This window comes from Tamandua tetradactyla, chromosome 17 (assembly GCF_023851605.1).
Source record: "Tamandua tetradactyla isolate mTamTet1 chromosome 17, mTamTet1.pri, whole genome shotgun sequence".
In the NCBI taxonomy this organism is placed as follows: domain Eukaryota; kingdom Metazoa; phylum Chordata; class Mammalia; order Pilosa; family Myrmecophagidae; genus Tamandua; species Tamandua tetradactyla.
The window spans coordinates 77,546,943-77,562,598 of NC_135343.1; the positions used below are offsets into that span (position 1 = coordinate 77,546,943).

At 36.8% G+C, this 15,656-nt stretch overlaps 2 protein-coding genes across 9 annotated transcripts in view; one reads left to right on the plus strand and one right to left on the minus strand.

Annotated features, from left to right (window-relative positions):
• The window catches only part of SLC30A6 (solute carrier family 30 member 6), a 61,164-nt gene extending 53,383 nt beyond the window's left edge, over nucleotides 1-7,781 (plus strand). For all 8 annotated transcript variants that reach the window (XM_077135005.1, XM_077135006.1, XM_077135007.1 and 5 more), the window contains one exon: nucleotides 7,042-7,781. In XM_077135005.1, coding sequence (XP_076991120.1) covers nucleotides 7,042-7,539 — 498 coding nt within the window. In that variant the 3' untranslated portion in view covers nucleotides 7,540-7,781. The remainder of the gene's footprint in view (nucleotides 1-7,041) is intronic.
• Nucleotides 7,782-11,273: 3,492 nt separating this feature from the next.
• The window catches only part of NLRC4 (NLR family CARD domain containing 4), a 45,480-nt gene continuing 41,097 nt past the window's right edge, over nucleotides 11,274-15,656 (minus strand). The window contains 4 exon segments of the mRNA XM_077134748.1: nucleotides 11,274-11,326; nucleotides 11,484-11,567; nucleotides 11,570-11,837; nucleotides 13,602-13,774. Coding sequence (XP_076990863.1) covers nucleotides 11,274-11,326; nucleotides 11,484-11,567; nucleotides 11,570-11,837; nucleotides 13,602-13,774 — 578 coding nt within the window.

A 15,656-nucleotide genomic window follows, 5' to 3' on the forward strand; every position in this document is an offset into this window, starting at 1 on the left:
TCTTTGCCCTTAAGTCCTTTGAGTAGATACCCAGCAATGGTATTGCTGGGTCGTATGGCAATTCTATATTCAGCTTTTTGAGGAACCGCCAAACTGCCTTCCACAGTGGTTGCACCCTTTGACATTCCCACCAACAGTGGATAAGTGTGCCTCTTTCTCCGCATCCTCTCCAGCACTTGTCATTTTCTGTTTTGTTGATAATGGCCATTCTGGTGGGTGTGAGATGATATCTCATTGTGGTTTTGATTTGCATTTCTCTAATGGCCAGGGACATTGAGCATCTCTTCATGTGCCTCTTGGCCATCCGTATTTCTTCTTCTGGTAGGTGTCTGTTCAAGTCTTTTTCCCATTTTGTAATTGGGTTGGCTGTCTTTGCTCTAGTAGTTTTGCTGTGGATTTTTCAGGGTTTTCGATATATAGTATCATATCATCTGCAAACAGTGATAGTACTTCTTCCTTTCCAATTTTGATGCCTTGTATTTCTTTTTCTTGCCTAATTGCTCTGGCTAGAACTTCCAAGATGATGTTGAATAACAGTGGTGATACTGGACATCCTTGTCTTTTATTCCTGATCTTAGGGGGAAAGTTTTCAATTTTTCCCTATTGAGGATGATATTAGCTGTGGGTTTTTCATATATTCCCTCTATCATTTTAAGGAAGTTCCCTTGTATTCCTATCCTTTGAAGTGTTTTCAACAGGAAAGGATGTTGAATCTTGTCAAATGCCTTCTCTGCATCAATTGAGATGATCATGTGATTTTTCTGCTTTGATTTGTTGATATGGTGTATTACATTAATTGATTTTCTTATGTTGAACCATCCTTGCATACCTGGGATTAATCCTACTTGGTCATGATGTATAATTCTTTTAATGTGTAGCTGGATTCGATTTGATAGAATTTTGTTGAGGATTTTTGCATCTATATTCATTAGAGAGATTGGTCTGTAGTTTTCTTTTTTTGTAATATCTTTGCCTGGTTTTGGTATGAGGGTGATGTTGGCTTCATAGAACGAATTAGGTAGCTTTCCCTCCACTTCAGTTTTTTTGAAGAGTTTGAGCAGGGTTGGTACTAATTCTTTCTGGAATGTTTGGTAGAATTCACATGTGAAGCCGTCTGGTCCTGGACTTTTCTTTTTGGGAAGCTTTTTAATGACTGATTCAATTTCTTTACTTGTGATTGGTTTGTTGAGGTCATCTATCTCTTCTTGAGTCAAAGTTGGTTATTCATGCCTTTCTAGGAACTTGTCCATTTCATCTACATTGTTGTATTTATTAGCATAAAGTTGTTCATAGTATCCTGTTATTACCTCCTTTGTTTCTGTGAGGTCAGTGGTTATGTCTCCTCTTCCATTTCTGATCTTATTTATTTGCGTCCTCTCTCTTCTTCTTTTTGTCACTCTTGCTAAGGGCCCATCAATCTTATTGATTTTCTCATAGAACCAACTTCTGGTCTTATTGATTTTCTCTATTGTTTTCATGTTCTCAATTTCATTTATTTCTGCTCTAATCTTTGTTATTTCTTTCCTTTTGCTTGCTTTGGGGTCAGTTTGCTGTTCTTTCTCCAGTTCTTCCAAGTGGACAGTTAATTCCTGAATTTTTGCCTTTTCTTCTTTTCTGATATAGGCATTTAGGGCAATAAATTTCCCTCTTAACACTGCTTTTGCTGCGTCCCATAGGTTTTGATATGTTGTGTTTTCATTTTCATTCACCTCGAGATATTTACTAATTTCTCTTGTAATTTCTTCCTTGACCCACTGGTTGTTTAACAGTGTGTTGTTGAGCCTCCACGTATTTGTGAATTGATTTCCAACTTCATTCCTTTATGATCTAAGAAAGTGTTGTGTATGATTTCAATCTTTTTAAAATTTGTTGAGACTTGCTTTGTGACCCAGCATATGGGTCATATGAGAATGATCCATGAGCACTTGAGAAAAAGGTGTATCCTGCTGTTGTTGGGTGTAATGTCCTATAAATGTCTGTTAAGTCTAGCTCATTTATTGTAATATTGTAATATTCAAATTCTCTGTTTCTTTAGTGATCCTCTGTCTAGATGTTCTGTCCATTGATGAGAGTGGGGAATTGAAGTCTCCAACTATTATGATAGGTGTGTCTATTTCCCTTTTCAGTATTTGCAGTGTATGCCTCACGTATTTTGGGGCATTCTGGTTCAGTGCATAAATATTTATGATTGTTATGTCTTCTTGTTGAATTGTTCCTTTTATTAGTAGATAGTATCCTTCTTTGTCTCTTTTAACTGTTTTACATTTGAAGTCTAATTTGTTGGATATTAGTATAGCTACTCCTGCTCTTTTCTGGTTGTTATTTGCAAGAAATATCTTTTCCCAACCTTTCACTTTCAACCTATGTTTATCTTTGGGTCTAAGATGTGTTTCCTGTAGATAGCATATAGAAGGATCCTGTTTTGTAATCCATTCTGCCAGTCTATGTCTTTTGATTGGGGAGTTCAGTCCATTAACATTTAGTGTTATTACTGTTTGGGTAGTACTTTCCTCTACCATTTTGCCTTTTGTATTTTATATATCATATCTAATTTTCCTTCTTTCTACACTCTTCTCCACACCTCTCTGTTCTGTCTTTTCGTGTCTGTCTCTAGTGCTCCCTTTAGTATTTCTTGCAGAGCTGGTCTCTTGGTCACAAATTCTCTCAGTTACTCTTTGTCTGAAAATGTTTTAATTTCTCCCTCAATTTTGAAGGACAATTTTGCTGGGTATAGAATTCTTGGATGGCAGTTTTTCTCTTTTAGTACTTTAAATGTATCATCCCACTCTCTTCTCGCCTCCATGGTTTCTGCTGAGAAATCTACACATAGTCTTATTGGGTTTCCCTTGTATGTGATGGATTGCTTTTCCCTTGTTGCTTTCAAGATCCTCTCTTTCTCTTTGACCTCTGACATTCTGACTAGTAAGCGTCTTGGAGAACGTCTATTTGGATCTATTCTCTTTGGAGGGCGTTGCACTTCTTGGATCTGTAATTTTAGGTCTTTCATAAGAGTTGGGAAATTATCAGTGATAATTTCTTTCATTGGTTTTTCTCCTCCTTTTCCCTTCTCTTCTCCTTCCGGAACACCCACAACATGTATGTTTGTGTGCTTCATATTATCATTCAATTCCCTGAGCCCCTGCTCATATTTTTCCATTCTTTTCCCTATAGTTTCTTTTTCTTTTTGGATTTCAGATGTTCCATCCTCCAGTTCACTGATTCTAACCTCTGTCTATTGAAATCTACCATTGTAGGTTTCCATTGTTTTTTTTTTCATCTCTTCTGCTGTATCTTTCATTCCCATAAGTTCTGTGATTTGTTTTTTCAGACTTTCAGTTTCTTCTTTTTGTTCATTCCTTGCCTTCTTCATGTCCTCCTCAATTCATTGATTTGGTTTTTGAAGAGGTTTTCCATTTCTGTTCGTATATTCAGAATTAGTTGTCTCAGATCCTGTATCTCATTTGAACTATTGGTTTGTTCCTTTGACTGGGCCATAGCTTCAATTTTCCTGGTGTAATTTGTTATTTTTTGCTGGCGTCTGGACATTTAATTACCTTAATTAGTTTATTCTGGAGATTGCTTTTACTTATCTTACCTAGGGTTTTCTTGCTAGATGAGTTTGTTGTCTATCTGTTCTTTGACCTTCAGTTCAGCTTTTTCTGGGCCTCTAGCTTAAGTTTTGTTTAACAGAGGGTAATTTTTCAGTTCTTGTTTTCTTGTTTCTTGTCCTGCTTGTAAGGTGCCTTTTCCCTCCCCACCTTTAGGAGGGTCTACATAGGTATTACAGACTCCAGTCGTGTTTTCCTGGACATAGCTGGCCTCCTTTTGGGGGGAAGGAGTCACCTGTGTCAGTTTTTCCTGAGGGTGAGACCCAGCAGGTTGGAAGACTTTCCTGTGAAGTCTCTGGACTCTGTTTTTCCTATCCTGCCCAGTATGTGGTGCTTGTCTTTCTGCGGGTCCCACCAGCAAAAGATGTTGTGGCTTCTTTAACTTTGGAAGGCTCTCCCTGCTGGGGGCGTGGTGGAGACAGAGGAGAGGTTGTAGGCTGGCTTTAATGGCTTCAAATTGCCAAGCCCTGGGGTCTGAATTCCTTGAGAGAAGGATTCCACCTGAGTTGCGTTTCACCCCTACCCTGGGGAAGGCACACGTGGGAGACAGCCCTGAAAGCAGTCTGTTTCTGCCTATGCCTGGGACAGTTGCAGCCCGAGAAGTCCCACCGCTGAATCCAGAGGCAACCAAGCCTCCGTAGAGACAGCCCCCAAAGCCTCTGCTTCATCCCCTTTCCTCTTTTTTGGTTAGCCCAATAGGCAACCTCCGCCTTGACCAGTTTCGCATGAGCTGGGGGCCTATTTTTAGTAGTCAGAATTTGTTTATTAATGCCACAATTGGTGTTTGGTTGAACTCAGTCCCTGCTACTTTTAGAGTCTCTTTCCTCTCCCTCTGGGAAGCTGCCTGTGGGGGAGGGGCGCCGGGCGCCGCGGCTTGGGGAACTGTGCACGGCTTGGGGAACTCACTGTTCCGGAGACTCGCAGCCGGTCCAGCTGGTCCAGACTGGGGTATGCTGTGTGTCCAGTCACTCTCGTGGCTCCGGGAGCTGTTCTGTACTGTTTCTGGTTATTTAGTAGTTGTTCTGGAGGACGAACTAAAACACGCACATTACCTAGCCGCCATCTTGGCCCCTCCCAATCAGGACAAAACAAGATTTTGAACTATCAAAAATAGATGTCACACAATGCCTCCCTGACCAAAAGGAGGAAAAGAAATTTAACAAAATAATAACATTGATAAATGTCTAAAATATTTCAAAGTCGAGAGGCTATTCTGAAAGTTACTCTATGCAAACTCCAGCTAGATATTGCTAATTGCCGTGGTATGCCAAGCCCCAATCAACAGTATTCCTGTAAACCCTAAAGAAAATCCAAGCCTTTATCTGAGACTTTGTAAAGGTTTCACTCACTAAGTTTATTTTTCAGAAACCTAAAACCTCCAGATTGTTCATAGGCCAGATAAGCTCTGAAATCCAGAGGTACTGGTCTCCAAGAACATCAGCCAGTTTGGTCATCCCCTACCCCATAATATCAACATCCCTTTTCAACATGAAGAAGTTAGAATGGTCATTGCCCAAATATCCCTAAAGATTGGGAGAAGGATCAAAGGAGAAAAAGGAGTTATAACAGAGAAGATAGGGTTTAACAAATGAGTATGACTACTGAATCATTTAATACTTCTTTTTAGTCTCTAGTGTCTTAGAACAGCTAGAAGGAAATAACCTGAAATTGTGGAACGGTAAACCATATATTTTGAAATTTATTCTATAACTACTTGTTAAAATGTACTTTGAAATATATCACTTTTTTGTATGTATGTTATCTTTCACAATAAAAAATATTTTAAAAAAATAGATGGCACAAAATCCATAGATTGGCACATACACCACAATTATAGGGAACTCTGTTCAAACTCATACTTGGAAACAGTTTTCATCTATATTAATTACTTTGATTTCCAAATCAAGCAGAAAGAGTATGATACATTTTATTTTCAAATCAGGCAGAAAGAGTATGATACAGAGTCTTATAGTTTTTGCATTGTGACAGCCGTGAAAAGGTAGTGACAGAAAAAAGGGAGAACTCAAAGAAGACTTGATTTTTTGACATGTCTTCCCTGAAGGTTATAAACTAGAAGTCAAATTGAAGCGATACCAGTAGTTCCTCTATTTCACTAGCTCTTTTACGTACTAATTTTTTTTAGCCTTATTGTAGATTCAGACACATTATAAAGCCAACTATTTGCCTAATTTAAACGTAGTTTATGCTTTGTTTTGAAAATCTGAGTTTAGAAATAAACATGAAATATTTGCTATTTTACTTAATTTTGTTTTCCTTACTGTATCTTATTTACATTTGTACAGCACAAATAGTACGTAATTGTTAGATAAATCAGAATTTACACCTAAGAGACAAAGAGAATAAAAATTCTTAATTTTACCATCTAGAGATTGGTGCTGTCATTTTTAGTATTTTTCTGTGTGTGTATGTGTGTATTTTTAACCAAAACAGAATCATTTCCTGCTACTTTATTATCTACGTTAAGAGAATAATATATGGCAGACATCTTTTCTAACTATCATGGTAAATCTTGGTGGTCCTTTATCCTTCTAATAAGCTAGGCTAGAAACCAGATCATCCGTTTACACCCAGTCTGTCCCTAAAATAATCATGAATCCAGTCTGTCCCTGTCTGATTCCACTATTCATGACCTGGCTCAGCCCTCTTTGTTTCCAACATGGACTGTTGTCATTTCCTACTCAGTTATCAGCCATCCTTGCCTTCGGTTTTTCTGAAATCTGATTATTTTACTTGTGTTTGACTGTTGCTGTTAACATTCTAAGTCCCTCTCCTACCTAGCCTTTCCTTTTAATCTTATTACTTTTCTCTCTGTCTCTGTCTCTGTCTCTCTCTCTCCTCCCTCCGGTTTTCCCTCTGCTCTCTGAAATATTTGCATTTTTTACATATTAATGTTATTATTCTTACTCAGACATGCCATGCATTTTAATTGCTATTCCCTCAGGTTGGAATGCGTCTCCATTTTTTGAAATTCCATTTAACAATCAACCCTAGATCAAATACTATCTTTGTTTTAATCTTCCCCAATTGAAATACCTACCTATTTTTTCTGCTGTTCCGTTGCATTTTTCATTATTTATCCTTCCTTTTGTTATAACATGCCTGTCTTCCTCCTACAATAATTGTAGTGTTTTCTTTCTTATTTTTATATTTATTCAGAGTGCTTAGTCTTTAGTAGGCAGCAAATAAAGGTCTTTTTAATCATATTTTATTCAAAGTTATTTCATAAACTGTTTACCTTGATAATTACTAGTGAGTAGTCGTTAAGAGATATCAAGATCTTAAGCTTTCTATTGTTTTAAAGAAAATACCGACTACTGTGACAACCAGATCATAAACTGAATGTTCATTTCTAATGGAATTTTCAGTAGTTTAATTCTAAGCAATTTTTTTCTTATTATTTTGCCCCTTTTAGGCTGGATCAGTGCATGTAAGAATTCGACGAGATGCAAATGAACAAATGGTTCTTGCTCATGTGACCAACAGGCTGTACACTCTAGTGTCTACTCTGACCGTTCAGATTTTCAAGGATGATTGGACTAGGTCTGCCTTACTGTCTGGGCCTGTTGCAGCCAGTGTCCTAAACTTTTCAGATCAACACATAATCCCAATGCCTCCTTTAAAGGGTACTGATGATTTGAACCCCATCACATCGACTCCAGCTAAAAGTAGTCCACCTCCAGAATTTTCATTTAACACCCCTGGAAAAAATGTGGGCCCAGTTATTCTTCCGAATACACACACTAGGCCTTATGGTTTGGGTCTTAATCATGGATACACCCCATACGGCAGCATGCTTAATCAAGGACTAGGAGCCTTAGGAATTGGAGCAACCCAAGGATTCAGGACTGGCTTTACAAATGTGCCAAATAGATATGGAACTAACAATAGGATTGGTCAACCAAGACCATAAGTACTCTAATTTATATTTATGAGGAGTATTAACTCCTTGAGTTCCAATATTTGAATACCCAACTTTGCATTGACTATTGAGTCATTTACTCTAAATGTTAGAGAATAGTGATCTTGTTCACATTTCATGAAGTCTACGAAACTATATTTTTGTAAAATGTATTTTGGGGCAGTGAGAGCCTGGTAAATTCTATAGACTTTAAATAGAAGTTTGCTTTATAAAATATGTTTCTCCAAATTTAATTTTGCTAACTGTGGTTTTATAGCTGACTACTGTGTGAACATGACATTAGCTTTATCAGAGAGCTACGTGATGGAGTAGATCCTTTCAGGCTGTTAATACAATATTTTCTTCAGTGACATCTATAAACATGCTTCTGAATAATGATACACATTTTGGGAAAAGAAAAAAATTTCCATTCTAAAAGTGTCTTTTATAGCTCTTCCAAACTCAATTGCCACATTTTCTTTGAGGCTCTCCTGAGTTATGTCCTGCAAAGTAAAGGAAAAATTTTAAATCAAACTTTGGAACATGTTCTAATATTTAGTAAATTTAACATTTTTAATTATCATTTTTTAAAATAGTTTCTCATTAAAAAATTTTTATAACATTTATAATTAGTCCATATGTTTTATTTTGGTTAAGTGGGTTACATTTAAGCAATGAATGACATAATAGCGTTTATCTTTTTTGTCACCTTTTTTAGTTGTCCTTTTAATGTTTCATTTTGTTAGCAAAATATATGGAATATATTGCAAAAATATATGGAATTCCATATATAATATGGAATATATTATATATATTATATATAATATTATATATATATAATATATAATATGGAATTTGATGTCAGGGCTGCACAAACAGTTTAAGTTTCCATTATATAATTAACCAAACGTAATGGTCCTTAGAGTATAGTATATAGTATTAAGTCTACAACAGGTAATTTCTAACCTTTTTTTTTTGGCTTTGTCAAAAAATAATGAATTGTTAACTGTGGTGAAGTCTGAGAATCATTTAGATAATTTTATTTACTTTGAATGATTTCCAAATGTAAATTTGAAGGACTTCCCCTCGTGGCCAATATTACTTAGAAAAAAATAACAAAGTAGCATTCACATTACCTGTGAGGTTTTTTTCAGGTTGTCGTGAGTTCTACAACTATTGTTGCAGATGTCAAGGATAATGAATGACTCTCTACCAAGGAAAAGTCACTTGGACATGGTCACTTATTACTGCAGGATGTCTACAATTCTGCTCGACAGAGATGGCTTCTTAGATGTTGGTTATCGCACTGTAAATAAAGAGGATTTGGAAGTGCTGCTCATATGTAAAGGAGGATGAGGTGAATGAAGAAATGAAGAAATACAACTATTGTTTTAAAAAAAGATATTTTGAGAGTGGATTCAACTTTTCTAGTATCCAGTGTCCTGAAAATTTATGACTTTTCTAGCCATCAGTCAGCTATCCAGAGAATTCTTGTTTTTGTAGCATTCCCAACAATTTCTTCATTCACCTCATCCTCCTTTACATATGAGCAACACTTCCAAATCCTCTTTATTTACAGTGCAATAACCAACATCTAAGAAGCCATCTCTGCCGAGCAGAATTGTAGTCATCCATAGTTATAAGTGACCATGTCCAAGTGACTTCTCCTTGGTAGGGAGTCAGTCATTATCCATGACATCTGCAGCCCTGTTTAGGTATTTATCTGTTGATGGAATAGAGCCCACACTACTGGACTGTGGGGAAATTGAAACTTCCTAAAATGTAGTCAGGCACCAACTATTACTCTATCCATTATAGTAGAGTATTATACTATGCCCACTATAGGAATGGTCTACTATTACAGGGTGATTGTTTCTCTGTTAGCCTCAACAAAATGTGAATTGGGGTCATGCATGAAATCGGAAGAACTGCCATGTACTGAGAGATGTTTAAAAGGGATGTGTTACCATCCCGTGCTTGTCTTCATCCCCATGGGGTTTTAAAAGGGTTCTGGTACTGACTACACTTCTGTATGATGCTTTGTGCCTTTTTACTCAACACCCGTGCAGAGGCAACACCAGTGGAGCTATCCTACCAAAGGTACTTTAATACCACCTACATTATTTGAGAATGGGCACAACAAGTGACATTGGCCTATGCATTATTATATAGAGAAGTCTTAATTACCAAAGTCTGGCCAGCTTTTTTTGTTGTTGTTTTGTTTTTTGCAAACTTGGGTTTTTATTTATATGTATAAAAACTGCTTTGACATGTAGAAAAAATAAATTACAAATCAATGCTAGAAACACTAAAGTAACACTTCAGCATTCTGTGGAAAGATATGAACTGGTAATAGGTGGTTACTTGGGAAAAATATCCTGGCCAGTTTATGGGTATGAAAGTAAGAAACTTCGCAGCCTACGCCTGTACGCAGCAGCCTTATACTAGATCTTGCTACACAGTTGCTTAAAGCTGGACAAACAAGGAAATTATATTAACTTCTTGGCCTGCAGTTTTTGATTGAGCCTCCTCCATGCAGTGTGATTAGCTCTGTTTTGCAAAGTTAGTATATTGTAAGGAGAAAAACAAAAAACCACTGGACCTACAAGGTAAGAGATTTGGATTCCAATCCTTGATTTTGCCTCTATGTAAATAGTTTTGGACAAGTCAGTTAACTTCCCTAAGCTTTCTCATCTGTAAAGTTTAGAGAGGGGAATGAACTACTTGACTGTAAAACATCTGCTTTTACAAGTCAGACTAACGATTAGCTCTAAAGAATATATGCTCACTTACTAAATGGAGTATTGTGTCCAGAATTTGTTTGCAGTGACTTCCTCAATGTACAGGCTAAGTGTTGCCTGCATCAGTACCAAGCCATTAATTTAAGATGCCATGAATAAAAGGTGAAAAGTGGGCTAATACCATTTTGTTTTCTTCAGAGTTGTCTTGGCTTACATAAATTCAGATTAAACATTTTTTTAGAACTCTTTCTTTATGGCAAACGGTTATTTTTAAGGATTTAGAGACTAGGCAGTATGTGTAGGGAACAATAGACTGTGGTACATTTTCTCTTCCTTCCTTAATCTCTGAAGTCACAGTTGGAATTGCATACATGCATCAGCTACTGAAGAGGACCTGATTTTTTTAGGTCCTTTTGTTTTAGCTGTTTCTAAACTGCCAATTTTCTGCTTCTTTAAAGAATGCTGATCCTTTTTGGGAGTCTGAACTTGTTCTCATATAAGAAAGTGCTTTTTGGGCAACAGTGGCACAGTGGCAAGCATTCTCACCTGCCATGCCGGCTACTGGGTTCGATTCCCAGTGCCTGCCCATGTTAAAAAAAAAAAAGTGCTTTTTACATTCAAATATGAGTGAATTAAATGGAATTAAAGAACATAATGGAAATTTCCCTCTGATCTTAAATAACTTTAGTTTGTTTCTTCATTCAACAGCAGTTTGTTGATAATTATCTCCTATTCAGCAAACATTCATTGAGAGTTTTCTACGTGCCAGGCACTGTACTAAGTAAATATGCTTACAAAAATCTCAGTTTTTTTTATGACCTGCAATTCTTGGAGTGAAGAGGAATACAAAGCTGAACAGGAATCCCTTCCTTTAAGGAAGTGAGGTACAGTACTGTTTTATCTTAAACTCCCTTCCATTCCTCCTCTTCTTTAGTCTACATATCCTGGCATCCTCTTCCTTTCATCCTGGATGAATGTATCTATTAGCTTTAGAAAAGACAATGTCTACGAAGAAGCCATCTCGGGAGCTGCATCCATGGCTGTGCGCAACCATCTTGCTATCAATAAGGAAGAGAGTTTAAAAGGGGATGAATTAGACATTGTTAGACAATTTTCAGATGTAGAGTGGATTGCCAAAGAATAAAACAAATAAACCCAACTTAAGAACTTTGATAGGTCCAACCCCTTTTCTCTTAGCTCTCTGTGTGTACCTACCTAAAATTCTAACATCTTCATCTACAAGTCTCCAGTTTCTCAGTCCAAGCTTGACAAGTGGTGGGGCTGCCTCCAGTTGCTCAACAGCCTGGTCAGGCCGACTCGCACATCACACCACCAGGGTAGCATAAGTGCTGTCAACTGCTCCAGGACGTGCAGCTGTAAACCTGAAGAGCCAGAAAAAGGCCCAGGAGTTGTATCCATCCTGAATTTGATGAAGGATGAAAGGATGTAAGGGAAGGAGTGATTTTTATGTTTGTTGCCTCTGCAGAAGAGTTGAGGAAGCCTCATCTTAAAAATACACATTCTTTTGTTAACATTTTCATGGAAAATTCCAAATATAAACAAACAGTATGAAGAATGATATCATTAATCTGTATGTACTAGTAAGTCAATTTGGCAGTTTAGCCAAATTGTGAAGATTCTGAGCTGCAAAAAAAAAAAAATTTAAATTCAAAGTAAAAGAATTTTGGGGAAATATATATGCATTAAAAATATCCTTAAAGCAATTCCGAGTCCTTGCCTTCTTTGCTGATAGTAATGCAAACCATGATGTGACTTCACTAATTTAATTATTTCTAAAGGGAGTTGGATAGGTTTAACCCTCAACACCCATGACTATGTCAGATGGGCACATATTTCCTGGTCGTAGGTCCTTACTAATAAAGTCCGGGTCACATACAGTCTAAAGTAGTATGGGTTATAGTTTTCATGTCATTACGGGAAAGTTATTCCATCTCTCTAAGCCTCAGTGTCTTTTATCTGTACAGTGAAGAGGTTGGAATACATAATCTATGAGAGTGTTGCAATTCTAAAATGCCATTATCATGCAGGAAAACAGAAATACAACAACAACAAAAATAGATGAGAAATATAGAGAACAAAGCAAAATGGCAGATATAAATCCAAACATATCATTAATCACAGTAAATGTAAACACACTAAACACTCCAATTAAAAGGCAGAGATAGTTAAAGTGTATTTGAAAACAAAAAAAGACCCAACTTGGGTTTCCAGAGTAATCTTTATGGGCAGCAATTTCATAGTCTGTTTTTAAAAGGATATTCTAGTTTGCTAGCTGCCAGAATGCAACACACCAGAGATGGATTGGCTTTTAATAAGAGGGGATTTATTGTGTTAGTTCTTCAGAGGAAAGGCAGCTAATTTTCAACTGACATTCTTTCTTACGTGGGAAGGCACAGGATGGTCTCTGCTGGTCTTCTCTCCAGGCCTCTGGATTCCAACAACTTTCCCCGGGGTGATTTCTTTCTGCATCTCGAAAGACCTGGGCTGAGCTGCAAGTGCTGAGATGAGGTATGCTGAGCTGCTTAGGCTGTGCTAAGTTGTGCTCTCTCATTTAAGTACCAGCCAATTAAATCAAACATCATTCATTGCAGCAGGCATGCCTCCTAGCTGACTGCAGGTGTATTGAGCAACAGATGAGGTTCACGTACCATTGGCTCATGTTCACAGCAACAGAACTAGGTACCTTCACCTGGCCAAGTTGACAACTGAATCTCACTATCACAAGGGTTATACATCTTAGTTCCAAAATCGAAATTTTGAAACATGGATTTGAGCATACCCAGTATATCCAGAAATATGCAAAGGTTTTTTCACAATTGGTATACACACCCTTGGGGAACTACAAAGAATCAACTATTACATTAATGCATCTTAACTTTATCTTAACAGGGCAACGAGTATGAACCGGAAGGCCTGAGAACATTTCAAGAAATCCTTACCTCCCTGCTTCTTAATTATTTATTTATCCATTTATACAAACATTTATTAGGCAGTAATTAAAAGACAGGATGTATGTCATTTCAAATATCCATTTCTTGTTTTCTTCCTTTTTATCTTCTCTGAAAGTGATAACATCATTATTCTGAAATTCTGTCCTATCATCCTTCTGTAATAAATTTTAATTCCAATAAAGCATCATGGAGAAAAAGCATTAAAAATAAATAAAAATGATTACCTGGACTACTTTCTTATCTTTTCCAGTTTCTCTTGAAGTTAAATTTCCATTTGAGAGACTCCCATCCCCCAAGCATGCATTATATAAAAGGATCATACATTCTGCTGCACCGTTTTCATTCAGTTAATGCAGGCGACAGTTACTAGGGTTTTCACATTTACTGACAGACAGCAAGAGACTAATTGGATTTCTTTAAGGTCACAGGGTTGGTCTGATAGAGGCTTAACTATGTAACCCGTTCCCTTTCCAATGTCAGACAAATGGCTCAAGCAGAGTAAATACAACTTCTTCAAGTGTGTCAGACCTTCGGCTACAAATAAATTGAAAGGAAATACATTGATACCAAGTTAATTTGATTTAAATGTAAATAAATGGAATGGAAGGAAGGCAAAGAATAATTGCACAGGGACCACCTGATGCTCTTTCTGTAGAGACATTGAGTTAAAAAGAGACTAAAATAGTGGTTTTTTTTTTTCATCTATCACTGTCCTGTCTCCAGGACCATACAAAGTTTACTTATGTGGAAGTTGGTCTCCAAGTAGCATGAGAAAAGCTATAGTAAATGTGTCATTTTTAATAGGTATCAATGCATATTTCTAACATAACTCTTCAAATAATGAGTTTTGGGGGAAATACCCTCTCTTGAATCCTCTAAAAAATCATAGAAATGGTGGGGGACAAAGTCCATAGGGGCACAATGCAGACTTGGTATGTTTCCAGGGCAACTGCCCATAGCCTCAGTAGAGCCCTGCTTGGTGTCTCATGATAAGGGACCTAGGGCTTTATAATGAAGACCACATTCAAAGCAGCAGGAGAAAATTTTATCATATCATTAGTTCAACTGAATACATTCTAAAATGTCCCTTATTCTTAGATCTAAATCTAATGCAGAGTTTAAGATTGAATAGGCAGGTCAATGTGTCATTAAAATATTTCTTTCTCTTAAGCATTCTTGACCAAAACAGGGAAGAGAGAAATGAAACAAAATAAAGTTTCAGTGGCTGAGAGATTTCAAACAGTCAAGGGGTTATCCTGGAGGTTATTCTTATGCACTATATAGATATTCCTTTTTAGTTTATGGTGTATTGGAGTGGCTAGAGAGAAGTACCTGAAACCATTGAGCTGTTTTCAGTAGCCTTGATTCTTAAAGAAGACTATATAACTATATAGCTTTTACAATGTGACTGTGATTGTGTAAACCTTGTGTTTGATTCTCCTTTTATCCAGGGTATGGACAGATCAGTAAAAAAAAAAAGAAAAATAAGGATAAGGTGTCAGTGGCTTAGAGAGTTCAAATAGAGTCGAGAGGCTACACTGGAGGTTACTCTTATGCGTGATTCAGTTAGACACTGCTACTATCATTATTTGCCAAACCCAGCCAAAACCCTTCATGACAATCCTAAAGAACACTTAGGGCATTATATAAGATCGTACAAAGTTTCCATGCATTAGGGTAACTATCCAAAACCTACAACCTACAGATAGGTCCCTGAACAAGATAAGTCCTAAAATGCAGAGGGGCCAGCCTTTCCAGAATGTCAACTAGTTCCATTCCCTTATCCCATATTATTGACAGCCCTTTCCAACATGAAGAAGTTAGAATAGCCATAGCCCAAATACCCCTAAAGAGTGGGAGAAAGATCAAAGGTAATGGAGTTATACAGAGAAAGTTGGGTCTAACAAATGAGTATGAATGCTGAATCATTATACTAATATTTCTTTTAGCCTCCAGTACCTGAGAGCAGTCAAAAATAAAAACCTAAAATTGTGGAATTATAACCCATACCAAACTCTGAATCTGTTCTACAACTAATTGTTGCAATGGACTTTGAAATTTATTGCTTTTATGTATATAGTTATTTAAAGAGAAGGAGGAGTATAACAGAGAAGATGGGATTTAACAAATGAGTATGACTGCGGAATCGTTATATTGATATTTCTGTTGATCTCCAGTGTCTTAGAGCAGCTAGAAGAAAAAACCAAAAATTGTGGAACTGTAATCCATATCAAACTTTAAACTCTGTTCTATAACTACTTGTTAAAATGTACTTGGAAGTTTATTGCTTTTTTGTATGTATGTTATGTTTCACAATTTAAAAATTAAAAAATAAATAGGTATAAAAATAAGTAATGGGGAAATAAAGGGTAAAAATTGGGTACATTGAGACCCACGGAGGAGGTGCCCATAGTTC